This window comes from Ceratotherium simum, chromosome 10 (genome assembly GCF_057802395.1).
Source record: "Ceratotherium simum simum isolate JZ-2026a chromosome 10, ASM5780239v1, whole genome shotgun sequence".
In the NCBI taxonomy this organism is placed as follows: domain Eukaryota; kingdom Metazoa; phylum Chordata; class Mammalia; order Perissodactyla; family Rhinocerotidae; genus Ceratotherium; species Ceratotherium simum.
The window spans coordinates 31,095,987-31,111,713 of record NC_141909.1 but is presented as its reverse complement, the minus strand read 5'-3'; the positions used below and the strand labels follow the sequence as shown (position 1 = coordinate 31,111,713).

The following is a 15,727-nucleotide window of genomic DNA, read 5'->3' as shown; positions in this document are numbered from 1 at the left end:
AGTATATCAATGATTTGTATGGAGGTCAAAATTTTTACTTTTTTAAATGAAAAGCATAGACTGGTGTTGATTTTTCTTAAAACTTTATAGTAAAATTCATCTTGAGCACATATATCCTTTAAATTAAAATACTTAAAAAAAATAAAAAATAAATCAAATACTTAATTGATTTAATTCCATTTTACTTATCATTTTTTTTGTTTAAAGTTCCAAAGACCTTGATAACCTCATCAAAGTGGATTCAAGAACAGGAAAAAGTGTGCAAGGGTAAGATTTAATATGCTTCTCTTTTTTTCACACTAACCAATGCTTACAAACATAATTAAATTATCATTCAGCAGACTGACACTGAAGTCAATAACAGTTCAAGAAAAGCCATGCAACCTTCATGACCTCACATCTAGAATGTTAAAGATTTTAGTCAACTGATTTCTAATATAATGGAGGTACCCTTTGATTCATTAGATGCACAATTGTTTTCCCAGGATGGACAGGACACTTTTATTCATTGATTTGTTTGTTTTTCTTAAGCAGAGGATGGCACAGAAGAGCGGAAAGAAGGGAGCTCATAGATGTGGGTCTAGGCCTGCCTCTGTCCCTCACTAACTGTGTGAAACAGGACTGGTCACTTCTCCTGTTTGGACTTCAGTTTTCTCATCCTCAAAGTGAGGAAACTGGACCAAGTTCTCTCTAGTCACTTCCAACACTAATTCAGTTACTAAGTTCCAATAAGATGGGTTGGTGTCATGGAAAAGCACATGCAATTAATCTTACATGGAGTTAGATTATTTAGCCTTAAATTCCAGCCCTGCCACCACTAGCCATGTGGGAAAAACTTAATCTTTTTGTGTCTCAATTTTTCAATTTGTGAAATTAAGATAATAGTACTTCCTATGTCAAAGGATTGATGTGAGGACTAAATTATATAAAGCACTTAGGACAGTGCCTGGCACATCATGAATTTTCTAAAACCGTTAGTTATTGTTTATTATTTCTATGCAGTTATAGTTAGGCTCAAAAATATGTATTCATAGTCAGCACTGAAAAACTCTAGACTTTTGAGGTGATCTCTGTTTTAATAAATATTTTATAATAAAAAATATTTCTCAGCTTTAATAAATATTTACAGTCACATGATGTGAATTGACCACTGATCTTATCACTTCTTCCGTGTTTTAAAGGGCCCAAAGTCTTGACAGCCTCATCAAAGTGGCTCCTGAAACAAACAGAGCTAACCAAGGGTGAGGTTTATGGAACTCTTCTCTCTCTCCTTTTTTTTCTATTCAACGTAAAAAAATGTGATAAAATTCATTGTCCCACCATAGAGACAGCCAGTAATCGACCCAAAATCAACAGCTCTGTGTCATAAACCTGGTGTTCAAGTCCTTGCACGGGGCTCTCTGGCCATAAGCTTTAGTTGAGAAGACACAATTCCTTAAAATATCTCTTATCAGTATGAGATTTTGTGTTCCATGCTTGGGATTTCCTCAAATGAATCGGGATTCCCCATGAGATGAAACACTACCCCAAAACAATTTCCTAGAGCTAAGCCAGCTAAGGGAAGGTCTTCATGTGAAGAAAAATTCTCCTTCCTTCTTCCTGCATCATTCATTCCCTTTCCTCTTACCCAGACAATTCCTAACGTTGGGAGGTCGTTTTCAAAAATTACTCTCAGTTCATTGAAATAATAAAGAATGCAGAGAATGACATTTGTGTTTTTCTTTTTGGTGAGGAAGATTGTCGCTGAGTTAACATCTGTGCCAATCTTCCTTTATTTTGTATGTGGGATGCCACCACAGCATGGCTTGTTGAGCGGTGTGTAGGTCCGTGCCCAGGATCCGAACCAGCAAACCCCAGGCCTCTGAAGTGGAGCACGCGAACTTAACCACTATGCCACCAGGCCAGCCCCATGAATGACATTTTGTCTTTTATAGACAGAGAATTTTCTCTAAGGCATATCACGTTAAGTAAACAAAGAGACATGACAAAACTGTGAAGCTATAAACATATATTCTTATGCTAGTTTGAACATAAGCTAAACATAAAAGATACCAAAGTATGTATCTTCTTTCTGACAGATTTCCTGTCTTACTTTGCATATGGGAATACTCTCTATTTTTACTATCATGTAAAGTTTATTAGACTAAACCAGGGGTCAGCAACTTTTTCTTAAAGGGCTAGATAGTAAATATTTCAGGTTTGGGGGGCCAAAACAGTCTCTGTTTTAACTAGTCAACTAGCAGTCCTAGACATTGTAAATAAGTGGGCATGGCTGTGTTCTTAAAACTTTATTTACAAAGCCAGACTACAGGCTGGATTTAGCTTGAGACCTGCAGATGGCTCGCCCCTGGACTAGGTAGTATTTTATGTGGGTGGGTGAGGAGGATCAACTTCGAATGTATTTGGGGCAGCTTCCGGAACACAGCCTGCTGCCCATCCCCCTCTCCCTTATTTATGTTGTTTCATTCACTTTATGGTTAGACCAAAAGTTTCATCATTCTTTTATCTGAATATTTAATGCTAAATTATCCTTTGATTTTCTTCGCTAAATAAGAACATAACGTTATCATCATTTTCTGAGAGTCAGGTACTGAATCAAGAGACCATATAATACCTTACCTTACAGATTAAGATTCAGAGAAAGGCAGGTGTCCCTTGTTCCTCTTCCAAGATGACTTAGTTTGTAAAGGTGAAGATGGCCCTAGTCATGTGACCTCCCCTGTACAGTATTTGGGCCTCTATTTTAGTACCCACATGCTGCCATGGAGTGTATTTGGTCATGTGTCGTCTCTTCCACTTGGCAGTAAAATTTCTAAGTTCAGAGAACACTTACTAACTGGGTAATTTTAGACCAATGGCTTAATCCCCTTTAAGCCTCAGCTTCTTTATCTGTAAAGTGGGGATTGTAAGAATTAACTTCTTTGTGAGTTGCTAGAAAAATTAGATGAGATCAAGCTTGTAAAGCACTTAGTGTTCAAGTACATACTAGACATTGTCTATTGGTATTATTATTACTGTTACTATTTTTTCTTCGTTGTTGGGTCCCCATAGCACCACTTGATGCTAAATTCAAAGAAGATACCACAGAAATTATCCTATTAGGTGAATCTTACAAAATTGCTGACAATCAACCATTTTTGACCCACAAAATGACAATTTCATATGGTTCAACATAGTAGAATGCAATAATTTACGTGGGAGGATAAGTAATGATAAAATTAGTTTATAGGTTAATCCTAAAGATTAGTTAAGTGATATAAGCCTTTCTGGTCCTCTTTTCTTCAGGATATATAACGTATTGTCCAATAATAAGATATATCAAATTAGGCTTCTTGTTCAGGCCTTTTGGTGTTAGGGTTTGTATGAGAGTCCACTGTGATAATAGAAAGGTCTCTTTAGAGTTATGATTGCCTATTCCAGCGTTTGGAATAAAAACAAGTTATAGGGGCCGGCCTGGTGACGTAGCAGTTAAGTTCACTTGCTCCACTTCAGCGGCCTGGGGTTCACTGGTTATGACCTTGGGCGCGGACCTACTCACTGCTCATCAAGCCATGTTGAGGTGGTGTCCCACATAGAAGAGCTATAACTCTACAACTACGATATACATCTATGTACTGGGGCTTTGGGGAGAAAAAAAGAGCAAGATTGGCAACAGATGTTAGCGCAGGGCCGATCTTCCTCAAAAAACTCCGAACAAGTTATATAATCTGATATGTATAATATAATTTTGCTTGTTCTGATTTAGCATTGCATGAAGTGTGATTCTGAAGTGATTTGATTAATATCTTAGAATAGCCTCAATATTACGTATTCACATTATGTATATTACTTGCATACCTTAGAATCAGGAACTAACTCTTTTTTTTAAAGTCCTAGGTTTTGTTTTGTTTTGTTTTGGAGGGGAGAGGAGGGAAGCAAGGAACACATGAAAATGAGGAACAGTTTTATATTTTTCTCTTATTCGTTACAACCTTCAAACGTATTCCAAATGCTAATTCTACTACAACTATAATATGGAAAATAAAGAGTTTAAGAGTAATTTAAATTTGAGGTTGTCTTGAAAGAAATATGAATAAAACTAAATTAAATTCTCGTATATACATAGTTGTGTGAGAAATGAATTGATAGTAGCCATCCACTTTTACATAGGGCTAAAAAGAGAATTCAAGTAATAATAAATTTTTAAATTAGCAACACTCACTTAATTCAATTTTAAGGTTGAAAAAATGTATGAATTATTATTTATTTTAGTTGATTTTACTGGCTATTGACACTTACAACATATTTTTAGGAACAAAGACCTGGACAATCTTATCGAAGTGATTCCCTCAGCAAACAAATGGTAAGCTTATTAAGATTATTGAAAACTCCTGAGCAAATCTCCAAATTAGGCCAAAAAATAAGATTAATTGTTTTGCTAAGGACATTTTGAAAGGGGACGTGAAAAAAAATGAGAACAAATCGATTTGTTGATGTGTAATAATCCTGGATAGATTTTTCTTTTATTATTGCTTCAATTTATTTCATTATACTATTGTTTAAAATTGTAATGTTGAAACTAATTCTGTTTAATTACTACTTGAGAAATTCATTTTGACACAATAATAGGATAACTAGATTATTACTATAAATTTATAGTTAGCAAATTATAAATTCATAAAACTGAATAAGCCAAAGAATATTGGCTTTCTACTCTTTCACAAACCCAAGGATTAATTTTTAAATGGACTCTTGAGAAGGTGACATAACATTCGTATACATGATTAGAATATTTTTGCATGACTTTGAATATACTTCTGTCTTCCTGAGAAGTTAAGACCCATTATGCACTGGAGCAAAAGTTAAGAAAGCATGACAGAGTAACTCCAAGCTACTTCTCAGAATTATTGTGATGATAATGTTGGTGAAAGCATTGTGCAGATGTAAGGAATTGTTGTGAATACAGAGGGAGGAAGGATGTTAGCATGAAGGAGCGTGAGGTTTGGGGTCCAGTTGCTATGGTTTCAACCTGGTTCACCCTCAGCCACTTCTTAGGTACCTGGGCCCAAGGAGTGCCTTAACTTCTATGAAACTCAATTTCTTTATTTGTAAAGGGAGGATGGTCCTATCTACTTCACCAAGTTGTTTTGAGAATTTTAAAAAACTTTATAAAGTAGAAACTCGGTAAACTTATTACTTTTTATCTGGGATCCCATTGAATGATTCACAAATGTCAAAAGAAAAAATGCTGGACATAGAATTTGCTGTTTTCCAACTGAATTTGACCTTTTATTTTATTTTGTTTTAGCAGTGAACAAGGTCTTGATGAACTTATTAGTGTAAGCCCCAAAGCTGTCAAAAACACGGCTGGGTAAGAGAAGGATGTTCTTTACTTGTTTTGTTTCTCCTTAACTAAGCACAATATGAATGTAAATGACTTATAATTATTATGTGGGCAAATTGAACATAAGTGTTAAAATATCATCACAATTTTTATATGTCCCTGGAAACAGATATTATCTGTTACTAGCATGAAAGAGAGGCAACTGAAACAATATATGATGGAAGCTTCACTTCTTTCAGCCTCAAGTAAAACGATTGGAAGGAGTGACTAGTGTTGGAACATAGCTAGTCTATGTGCTATATTTTATAGTATTGATGTTAATGCCTCTGTCTGGAATTGCTTAAAATTTATTAATAATAGTTAATTAGAAAAAAAGACCTAGACACTTCATTAGATTCATCACCAGCAATATCATTCACCTCATTTTTGAAGAGTGTTTTCTGGTAGTCAGTGAAAGTTTTAAGAGATTTGTTGTTTCTTAGATGGTTTGCTGCTCCCAGCAAAGTTATGGACCTAAAATTTGATAATTCTTTAAGTTGTATCTGTAAGATGATGAAATTCACTTTTTATCTCTGGTTATATGAAGGTTTTTATATCATTACACACTACTATTATATACCTATATATCTTAAGAATGTTTTCATGATTTCCCTTTTTGAATTTAGTTGGTACATATAAAAACTCCAAAATTTTAGAGCTAGAAGGAAGGAACCTCAGAGAACTCCTAGCCCTATTAGTCTGAACAATTTTGAAAACCACTGTTTCACCCAAACCTATTCAATTTACAGAAGAGGAAATTAAGAATCAGAAACATTAAGTGATTTGACCAGGGTCACAGAGAAAACTAGTGGAAGACTGATAGTAGTTCTGTGATCTGTTAGGCAGTGAATAATTACTGAGCACCTACTGGGTTTGAAGCCTACAACTAGGTATCATTAGTTGCACATTAGGTATAATTACAGGCCGTGGACGCCAAAAAGAGAATTCAGTAGACATAATCTTATTAACAGCAGGCAATTATCATAGATTAAAGCTAATTATGTACCGGGGGCACAGAGATGTTACTCCAAGACAATAATAGGTTGTCAATTTAATATATTACATTTTTGGAATATTCATGTACTGCTTGCTGAATATAAAATGCATTGTAAATGCGTTGCATTTAAAAAGAAAAAGAGACATTGAATAGATAATTTAATAAACCCAACAGGCAGTTGAATTCACATTCATAGTTTCCTAGGAGTAGAAGATGTTGGAGATGGACAGACCCTTAGAGATGATCCAATCTAATCTCCTCATTTCACAGATGAGAATACTGAGATCAGGGGCAAAAATCTCACAGCCTTCTGTGAGTTCTTCTAACTCCCAGCCCAACTCCTTGTCTTTAAACCACAACACGCAGACTTTGATCTTAAAATAAATGAAAGATAATTAAGCACCTCAGGAAATAGTAGAGGCTATAAAGCTGGGATTGTTGCTCCTGTCATGGGGCAGCCAGGAGGTGCCCCTTAGTGCTCTACAGGGTCACTTGAAAGATTACTTCATAGATGACAATGGCACAAATGTGCAAATGACTGCAAAACACTTTACAACTTTTAAACTACATGGGAGTAATAATAGCTAAATATTCTAACACATCCCTTTACTACATCCTTAAAGCAAAATAAATAGAAGTAGTAACTTGAGTAGGACAAATGTTATATTTTTCCCAGATAAAATTTAGGTATAAGATTCTTGTGTTTGCAGGGACCCAGGACCTGAAAAAAATATCTATAAATTTGTTGTTTTCAATTCATTGCGATAAATTGCGTGATGCTATCAATCAAGGCAATTCAGAACTGTTACTGAGATTCTTGTTTTATTAATACACAGTGTTGTCTTTTTAGAAGTAGTGGTAGAACATAGCATACATTTATATGTTTTCTAAGTTTTAGTGTTTCTCAAACTGTGGGTCCCAACCCGTTAAAGCATCTTGTGATTAATTTGGTGAGTGGCAATAAGCATTGTCCCCAGTTAAATAGAATGAATTAAATAGAGTAGAAAATATGAGAATTCTTCTTATGTAGTGAGGGTATTATGTCATGAAATTTATGTTTTATTATGTGTGCGTGTGTGTGTCTGTCTAAAGACAGAGTACTGAGCTGTGATATAAAATGTATTTCTTAGTGGACCTCATGAAACAGCAGTGTGTATATCACTGTTCTAGGTTGTTGGATGAATCAAATTTTCTGTGCTCAACAGAACAGTGAAAATGGAAATTCTCATGTTTGTGTTTGCACTTTCTGTGCAGCTTACTCTTAATTATGCTGGTACATGAATATTATATGTAGTTACAGTAAAAAATATTGTGATTAATTTTATGTTAAAAGGTTGTGGCCTTTGAACGTATTATCTCTTCTACAAAGTTTTATTCTTGTCTTTTTTCTTCTGATATGTGAAATTAACCTCATTTTAAAGATTGTTGTCTTTCAGGCACAGTTCAGCTTTATAATAGATTTTGCAATCAATTTATAAAAGGAAATTATATTTGGAATAGTTCTCATATGTTAATCATTCCTTTAATAGTATTTGTAGACATCAGTTGATTATCTTCAGTTGAGGATATTATCTTGAAGATGATTCAAAACAGTGAAAATTCAGTTAGGGGCTTTCTGTCTACCATGAAGATTCTGAGAACAATGCTAAAGAGATCAAACTGAGTGAAGCTATGAGCTGGGAAGCACATTCTATGGAAAGATCTAAGACTGGGGAAGGGAAATGCAGACCTTTCTCAGACCTTCTTGATAGTTAACCTCTAAGTGGTTCCCCTTCAGTTCTTAACCTTGCATCAATATTTTTGACGAGTAAAATGTATTTTATTTTTATATAAAGAAGAAGGACTCTTGGGGGGAAGGAGGTACAGCGATGTTGCTGTCCAAGATGGTACTGGAAGCAGATGTTATCAGTCCTGCGATTTCTTGCCATGGCAGGCTATTATATTTCTTTGAATAAATATTAAAAAGGAATTTAGAGGAACACTTTGAAAAATCACTACTTTCCAACCCTTAAAACAAGGTGTTATACTGAGGTGGTGAATGACAGCAAACCACATGGGAGGAAATATTGTTCTGTGACTGAGAGAAGAAACTGGTAGGACTTCAAATAGAAACCAGACAGTTTTCAGAGTATGTAATTTGACCATGAACAACTGATTTTAATTTGTCTTTTTAGTCATTGTCGAGAAAAGTCACAATTTTGATGGATTGCTAGAACTCTCTTTGCCAAATTTTATGTTAAGTACAATACCAAATTTAGAACTTATTATTCTTTTAAAAAATATCTTTAGTTGGTGAATATGATTTTAAAAATAACAAGCACATTAGAATCAGTTTATATTTTCATAATGTGAAAACATTCCAGAGTGAAAAGTGGTTAATCACCATATGTTTGCTGTGAACACTTAGCCAGCATGCTCTTGTGGATGTGCTCTGGCAGTAAAGTATGTAAAGTCAGGGTAATTTTTTTTCTGATCCAGCAAAACTCGTCCTTCCCTGGATTGGTTAGAAAATTTGTTTCAAGGCTGTTCTATGCCAAACCAACACGTCTCATACTAAATGATAAGATAGCTAATCCCTTCTTCCTATTTCCAACCAACTGAAACCTGTATTTTCTCTAACTGAAGCTGTTTCTATTTTTTTCCACTTAAAGAAATCAAGATCTTGATAAGCTCATCAAAGTGAATCGTGAAACTCTCACCAACAATCGAAGGTAATAGAACTATATTAATTTTTGTGCTTTGGTCAGGAAGAATATTTCGTTTTATTATTATTTCAAGCAGATTTATAACCTTAATGATTTTACCAAAAGAACTTTATAATTAACTGGCTCTCTTTTTATTTTTCTATTTAAAGAAACCAGGATCTCAATAACCTCATCAAAGTGAATCCTGCAGTAATCGGAAGCAGTCAGAGGTAACAAATAAAAGCAGTCATGTTTTCATCTGTCTGTTGCCCCTGCATGGAGTGGATTAAAATATTGTTTTATTCATATAGATACAGAGAATAGATTGGTGGTTACCAGAGGGGAAGAGGGGAGGGGGGAGGGCAAAATGGGTGATAGGGCACATGTGTGTGGTGATAGATGGTAATTAATCTTTGGGTGGTGAACATGATGTAGTCCCCCAGAAATTGAAATATGATGATGTACACTTGAATTTATGTAATGTTATAAACCAATGTTACCTCAATAAAATAAAATAAAATGTTGTTTTACTGACCTAGCACAACCAAAAAAACTATCACTAATCTGAACTTATGTTTTTCTGTTTTGAATAGCCAAGACTTGGACAATCTTATTAAAGTGAAACCTTCAGCTCTCAGAAACACAGAGCGGTAAGTGACTTTGCCTAACTATCTTGATATGTTCTCAAGATTCTAGATTAGGAATTTTCTGTCTTTTTCTCTCTCTTTTTTAAAGAAGCCTTTTCTTTTTCTTTAGTGTTCAAATAAGGACACATTTATAACCCATGTGTCTCCTGTCAGCAAGGAAACATGTTGCGTTCTTCTGGAATCAATTGTACTATTTTGGACTAAATTCTGTACTTCTTATTTGCACTAAGACAACTTAGTATTTTTTGTCTGTAGGAAATGGAGTGTCAGGACTGAAATGAAAAATGAGTGAAATTAACTAAGAAGAAAAAGTGTTTTGGAGAAGTTGAACGCAACTGATGGTTTACATAGATGCCTACAGAGCATCAGAAAGGATATTCAGGGTCTTCAAAATTACAAATCCACAGCTAGTGTGGGCCCACAAAATATTACAGCCAATTTTAACCTTGAACTTCCATTTTGAGTTCTGCAAATATCTTATAATTCACTATCTTTATGTCATATCTTTTACCTAAAGGGCTTTATTAATAAATAATAGATAACGTACCAGAGTGCATTGTGTTTTTGTTTTTTTTTTTTTGTGAGGAAGATCAGCCCTGAGCTAACATCTGTGCTAATCCTCCTCTTTTTGCTGAGGAAGACTGGCTCTGAGCTAACATCTACTGCCAATCCTCCTCCTTTTTTTTTTCCCCCCCAAAGCCCCAGTAGATAGTTGTATGTCGTAGTTGCACATCCTTCTAGTTGCTGTATGTGGGACGCGGCCTCAGCATGGCCAGAGAAGCAGTGCCTCGGTGCACGCCCGGGATCCAAACCCGGGCCGCCAGCAGCGCAGTGCGAGCACTTAACCACTAAGCCACGGGGCCGGCCCCAGAATGCATTGTATTAAAAGTCCAAATTGTTCTGCTGACTTGAAATTTTATCATAATAAACATATAACTGGGAACCATAGTCTCAATATTCTGGATGAACAAAGCAAATTAACGTATGGAAAAGTGCTTTGAACCCACTGGGAGAAAGAGGAGAGGGTAATACCCTCGTTGACCTAGCTCATATGTCTCCTAGTTTGTTTTCTACATTAGTGCTTTATTTTGCTTTTTCTGTCTGTACATTATCACTGGGGTGTCAGTGTCTCTGAAGCAGGAAGATACAAAGGCAGCTGAAGAGCAATTGCTCCTTAGAGAGTAGCATTTATTGAGCACTTATGGTGTGACTGGAAATTTACATACATTTAATCCTCACAACAACCCCATGAGAAATATATTCATATACCCTGTTTTATAGAAGAGGAAACTATAGCTCAAAGATATGACATAACCTTCTCAAGAAAGAAAACGCATCCTGGATCTAAATTCAAGTCCTTCTGATGTCATTGCCTAGAAGAAAAACAAAAGATCTGTGGCTAGAACAACTCAGGCTCTCTTCCTCTTTCCATCCTTCGTACTCCCTGCAGCCCCTTCCCTTCTAATCCCCTTCCCACTCCCGAAGTTAAAAGACTACAATTAGATACATTTATTCTAGAAAAGTGTTGTTAAAATGATAGGGAGGAGAGAAAGTGCTTGTCTCATAGAGGTTTTCTGATAGCTGAAATAACAACAGACTTTTAGTGTTGACCCTGCCACTGATAGTCATATGGAAATTTCTTTGCTAAGTAGAACCACTTCTTCATAGTGGTATTGGTTGGGGCAGATTTTTTTTATTAGGAACAGTTTTAGGAGGTTCCCAGCCATGTTGGAAGTGGTTAGGTTTAATAACTCACAGTGTATTCTACTGTAACTAACTCCTCCCCCAGTGGCTGAGTCCATAAAATGTACTTCCCTCCCTCTCTCACTTCCCCTTCTTCTCACTTTCTCCTCCTTCCCTTCCTCTGGCAAATGTGTTATGTTGACAGACAATAGTAACTTTCTCATAAGAGTTTTGCCTCATTAGAAAGGCTAATTTTATAAAAAGGTAGTTTGTATTTCAGCAACTCCTAATGAAATGAGTTTTATTTAGATAGAAGACATTCTACAAAAAGAATTCATTTTCCTTATACAGATGGAAATTACTATAAAAAGGAAATTTAAAAATATTGGCCATCATGTTGCTTTCAGATGGCAGCTTGATCCACAAATCTAACCTAAGCAATGTCTGATTATTCTTTTTTTTTTTTTTGTGAAGAAGATCAGCCCTGAGCTAACATCCATGCTAATCCTCCTCTTTTTGCTGAGGAAGACTGGCTGTGAGCTAACATCTATTGTCAATCCTCCTCCTTTTTTGTCCCCAAAGCCCCAGTAGGTAGTTGTATGTCATAGTTGTACATCCTTCTAGCTGCTGTATGTGGGACTCAGCCTCAGCATGGCTGGAGAAGCGGTGCGTCGGTGCACACCCAGGATCCGAACCCGGGCTGCCAGTAGCCGAGCGCGCGCACCTAACCGCTAAGCCACGGGCCGGCCCCTGATTATTATTATTATTATTTTTTTATAATTTTATTTATTTATTTCCCCAAAGCCCCAGTAGATAGTCATATGTCGTAGTTGCACATCCTTCTAGTTGCTGCATGTGGGACGTGGCCTCAGCATGGCCAGAGAAGTGGTGCGTCGGTGCGCGCCCGGGATCCAAACCCGGGCCGCCAGCAGCAGAGCGCGCGCACTAAGCCACGGGGCCGGCCCCCCTGATTATTCTTTAGTAGTTACACCAGGATCAGCCAGAATGTTCAAGAACAATCACAGAACAGACCAACAGGAAAGCTGCCTGTTTGAAAAAAGTGACTTCATTCAATGGGTTCAGTAACGTGTATCTATAATATATCTATGCTGCCCACTTGATTTTAACAGGTAAAGAGAGGGGACATTTTCAAGTGCCTCCCAGTAGGAATAACAGCCACAAGGCATTTTTACATCCAATTCAATGTGACATGAGCACTGATTATTTAATAGTGTAACAGCAGTGAATCAGAGTTCTTTTTATGTGACTTTGCTGACATTTCCAGCAGCTGTATATTTGATTCACAGTTAGGGGCGGAATAAACTTCAGTCATTGATCAGAATGTAAGCAGGTGTCCCTGAGCTCCTCCTAGGAAGACAATAACCTGAACAAATGCAGATGTGCACAGAATTTTCATTCATTCAGGGAGAAACTGCATGACTTTTAGCAGTGACAGTTTCACATTTTTGTGAACCGACAGTAAAGAGAGATATTCAATTATCTGTAGCCTATAAACTGCTGCTCCCAAATGAAGATTGAAAAGCATCTAGTGACACGTGGGCTTTTACAGTTAGAAAAGATATCTTTCATCTGAAGTAGAAAAAAAATATTCTGAACTATTTGTAGTATTATCCTTCCATCTCTTTAATGGCTTCCTATTTTCTAAGACACATAACTTTAAGTTTTTACTATTCCAACAAGAGAAGAGTTCCTTTCTATCTTCCTGTTGCATATTTCTCATATTTCTGCTCAAGACAGAAAGCTGGGCGGGGATAACCTTGACTCTTCCGTTGCTTCAACTCCCATAATCAATAGGTCACTTTGGATGCTTCTAATTATCTCAGGAACTGAGACACTTCAACATCCCCACCACTACTGTCTAGATTACTGTGCAGTCTCCTAACAGGTCCCTCTGCTGCCAGTCTTGCCTTCTGCCCATTAATCCATTTGCCACACTGTAGAGTGATCTTCCTAAAACACAGATGTGATCACGTCATTCTTCTGATGAAATCCTTCAGTGCCTTCCCACTGCCGTTGGATAAGGGCTGTACTCCTTAACTTGGTTTCCAGATCCCACCTGATCCTGCCTCCACAGACCTTCCTACTCCCCTGCCCTATTACACTCCACCTGCAAGCAAACCCCACCCACACACCCTGACTCGCACACTCCTCACTCCTCCTTCATCACTACTGTGTGGATAACTTCTACTTACCGTTTAGGTGTCAGCTTAGGTGTCTCTCTCTCAGGCTCTGGAAAGCCCCGCTGACCCACTACATCTGCACCAGGTGCTTTTTCTAGATGTTCTCAAGCTCTGTCCTTCCCATCCTATGGCATTAGTCTCTTAGAGGGAATTATTGTTTAATCATCTCTCTCCGTTTATAGGACACAGGTAAAGATTGAGTCTGTCTTGTTCATATCTGTCTACATGGCATAGCACAATACTTGGCACATATTAGGTGCTTAACAAATATTCTGTGAATTAAAGGTTAAATCTCAAACTAACTGAGGCCCTGTGATCACCTGCCTAGATAAAGCCTATTTCTTTCCAGCTCTAACATTCTGAGCCCCCATGAGGGAAACCAGACTGAAGGAATCTGATATCTTATGATTGGTCTCCTTACTTAAGACAATGACTGTCTCTTGCTCATGACACGATCTCAATGAACCATGGTAAATTAGAGCCACTGAAATTCTTGGTCACATTTAAAATACCTAAAGTGTCCGATTTCTCTATAGACCTGTTAATTTCTTTAATATAAAATCTTTACAATGCCTTCATTGAAATGAGTTATACAAATTTATAAAGCTGGGCCCATTTTGCCACATCAATAGAGTTGTTGGAGAATTGTACCAGTTATTGCACTGTATTCTACACTCCTTTCAGAGAGACAAATATTGCTTTTGAACTAAAGCTTTAACGCCTAAGATTTAGTTCTTGGCATAAAAGAAGTAATAGTAAATTTTTTGTTTGGAGGCTCTTAATTTTGCAAGTGTGTTTGATACTCTACAAAAGCAATTTAAGTAAGCTGTAGAGAGAAACATATTGCAGCTTTTAATAAATACCTCCCACACCCTATAAGAGAGGAAGAGCAGTTGGTAGTGAGCTGATAAAGCTCATGCAGAGCTTATCCTAGGAAAAGTTGTGTAATAAGAGACGTGATAATACCTTGGTCCACAGAATCTCTATATTTTTCCTTAATCTGCTCTATAAAGGAGTGTTGTGTTCCTTAATGTGGCAGTGGAAAATAAATGATATTATTATAACATGGGTAAATGCTTATGTTCAAAATTTATGCTATGACTCTACCTAACAGTTAACACATATTTTCTCCCAAACATTTTGAAATCTACATTAAAAAAACATTTTTAGTTGCAATAGTTAACAACAATTTCTTTTGGCATTTCTCACTGTATCTACAGAGAATTGGTGATTTTTCTTGGAGTTATTCCAACTGCTCATAAATGTACGAAATTATAAGGTCTTCCTCCTACTGCAATTGCCGTGAAAAGGGTTTGGAGTCAAGCCTTTGCTCGACCCTGCAGTATTTGGCTGTGCTTCTATAAAAATCTGTTTTTCACACTTTGATTCACAGCTCTTCATCTTCTACCACATTGTAAAAAACACGATGTAATAGATGTGGTCTTAATTAAAGAATGAAATTTATTTTTACCTCTTTCAACTTGGGAAGTTTATGAGCAATCTGACTTCTTTTAGTGGATCTTCAAATCTAGCTGATGACATCAAGCAAGATGAACAACCAAATCTGGAACTTTTTATTTTGCTTTAAATATTAGTATAGATTATTCAGATTAAAATCTTATAATGCACTCTACCAAACCTGATAGGTGATACTGTTTAATAAAAACAACAAAAATTCTATGGAACCACTAATAAAATGGTTTATTCGATGATTTGCCATTATACCACTCTGGGAGTCTGCTTCTTTGAAGGCATGCATAGATCCAATTTTGAGTTATCTATTCGTAGTTGTTGGATTTGTAAGATTCTGGTTTCTTCTTCCTCATGTCCATACCCATTACCGCTCTCCCTCATAATAGCTAGTGTCCCAAAAAGGCTTGGGTACTGGGTGGGGAAAAGGGAACAGTTGTAGGCAGTGCAAAGATGCAGTATCTCAGCTAAGGGCGGAAAGTGCCGGAGGAAGTGAGGATGTCCAGTATTAGGCTGAGAAACTAAACATAATCATGTTGTGAGGGCAGAAGCAGATCTATATTAGTTTGCTATGGCTGCCATAACAAAGTGCCACAGACTGGGTGGCTGAAAACAAAAATTTATTTTCTTATAGCTCTGGAGCCTAGAAGTCCAAGATCAAGATGGCAGTAGCATTGGTTCCT

General features: G+C 36.6%; 1 protein-coding gene across 6 annotated transcripts in view; it reads left to right on the top strand.

The window, feature by feature from the left end:
• SCEL (sciellin) overlaps nt 1-15,727 on the top strand; it is a 104,276-nt gene that overhangs the window by 68,012 nt on the left and 20,537 nt on the right. For all 6 annotated transcript variants that reach the window (XM_087435958.1, XM_087435961.1, XM_087435959.1 and 3 more), the window contains 7 exons: nt 208-267; nt 1,182-1,241; nt 4,292-4,342; nt 5,288-5,350; nt 9,011-9,070; nt 9,214-9,273; nt 9,637-9,693. In XM_087435958.1, coding sequence (XP_087292084.1) covers nt 208-267; nt 1,182-1,241; nt 4,292-4,342; nt 5,288-5,350; nt 9,011-9,070; nt 9,214-9,273; nt 9,637-9,693 — 411 coding nt within the window. The remainder of the gene's footprint in view (nt 1-207; nt 268-1,181; nt 1,242-4,291; nt 4,343-5,287; nt 5,351-9,010; nt 9,071-9,213; nt 9,274-9,636; nt 9,694-15,727) is intronic.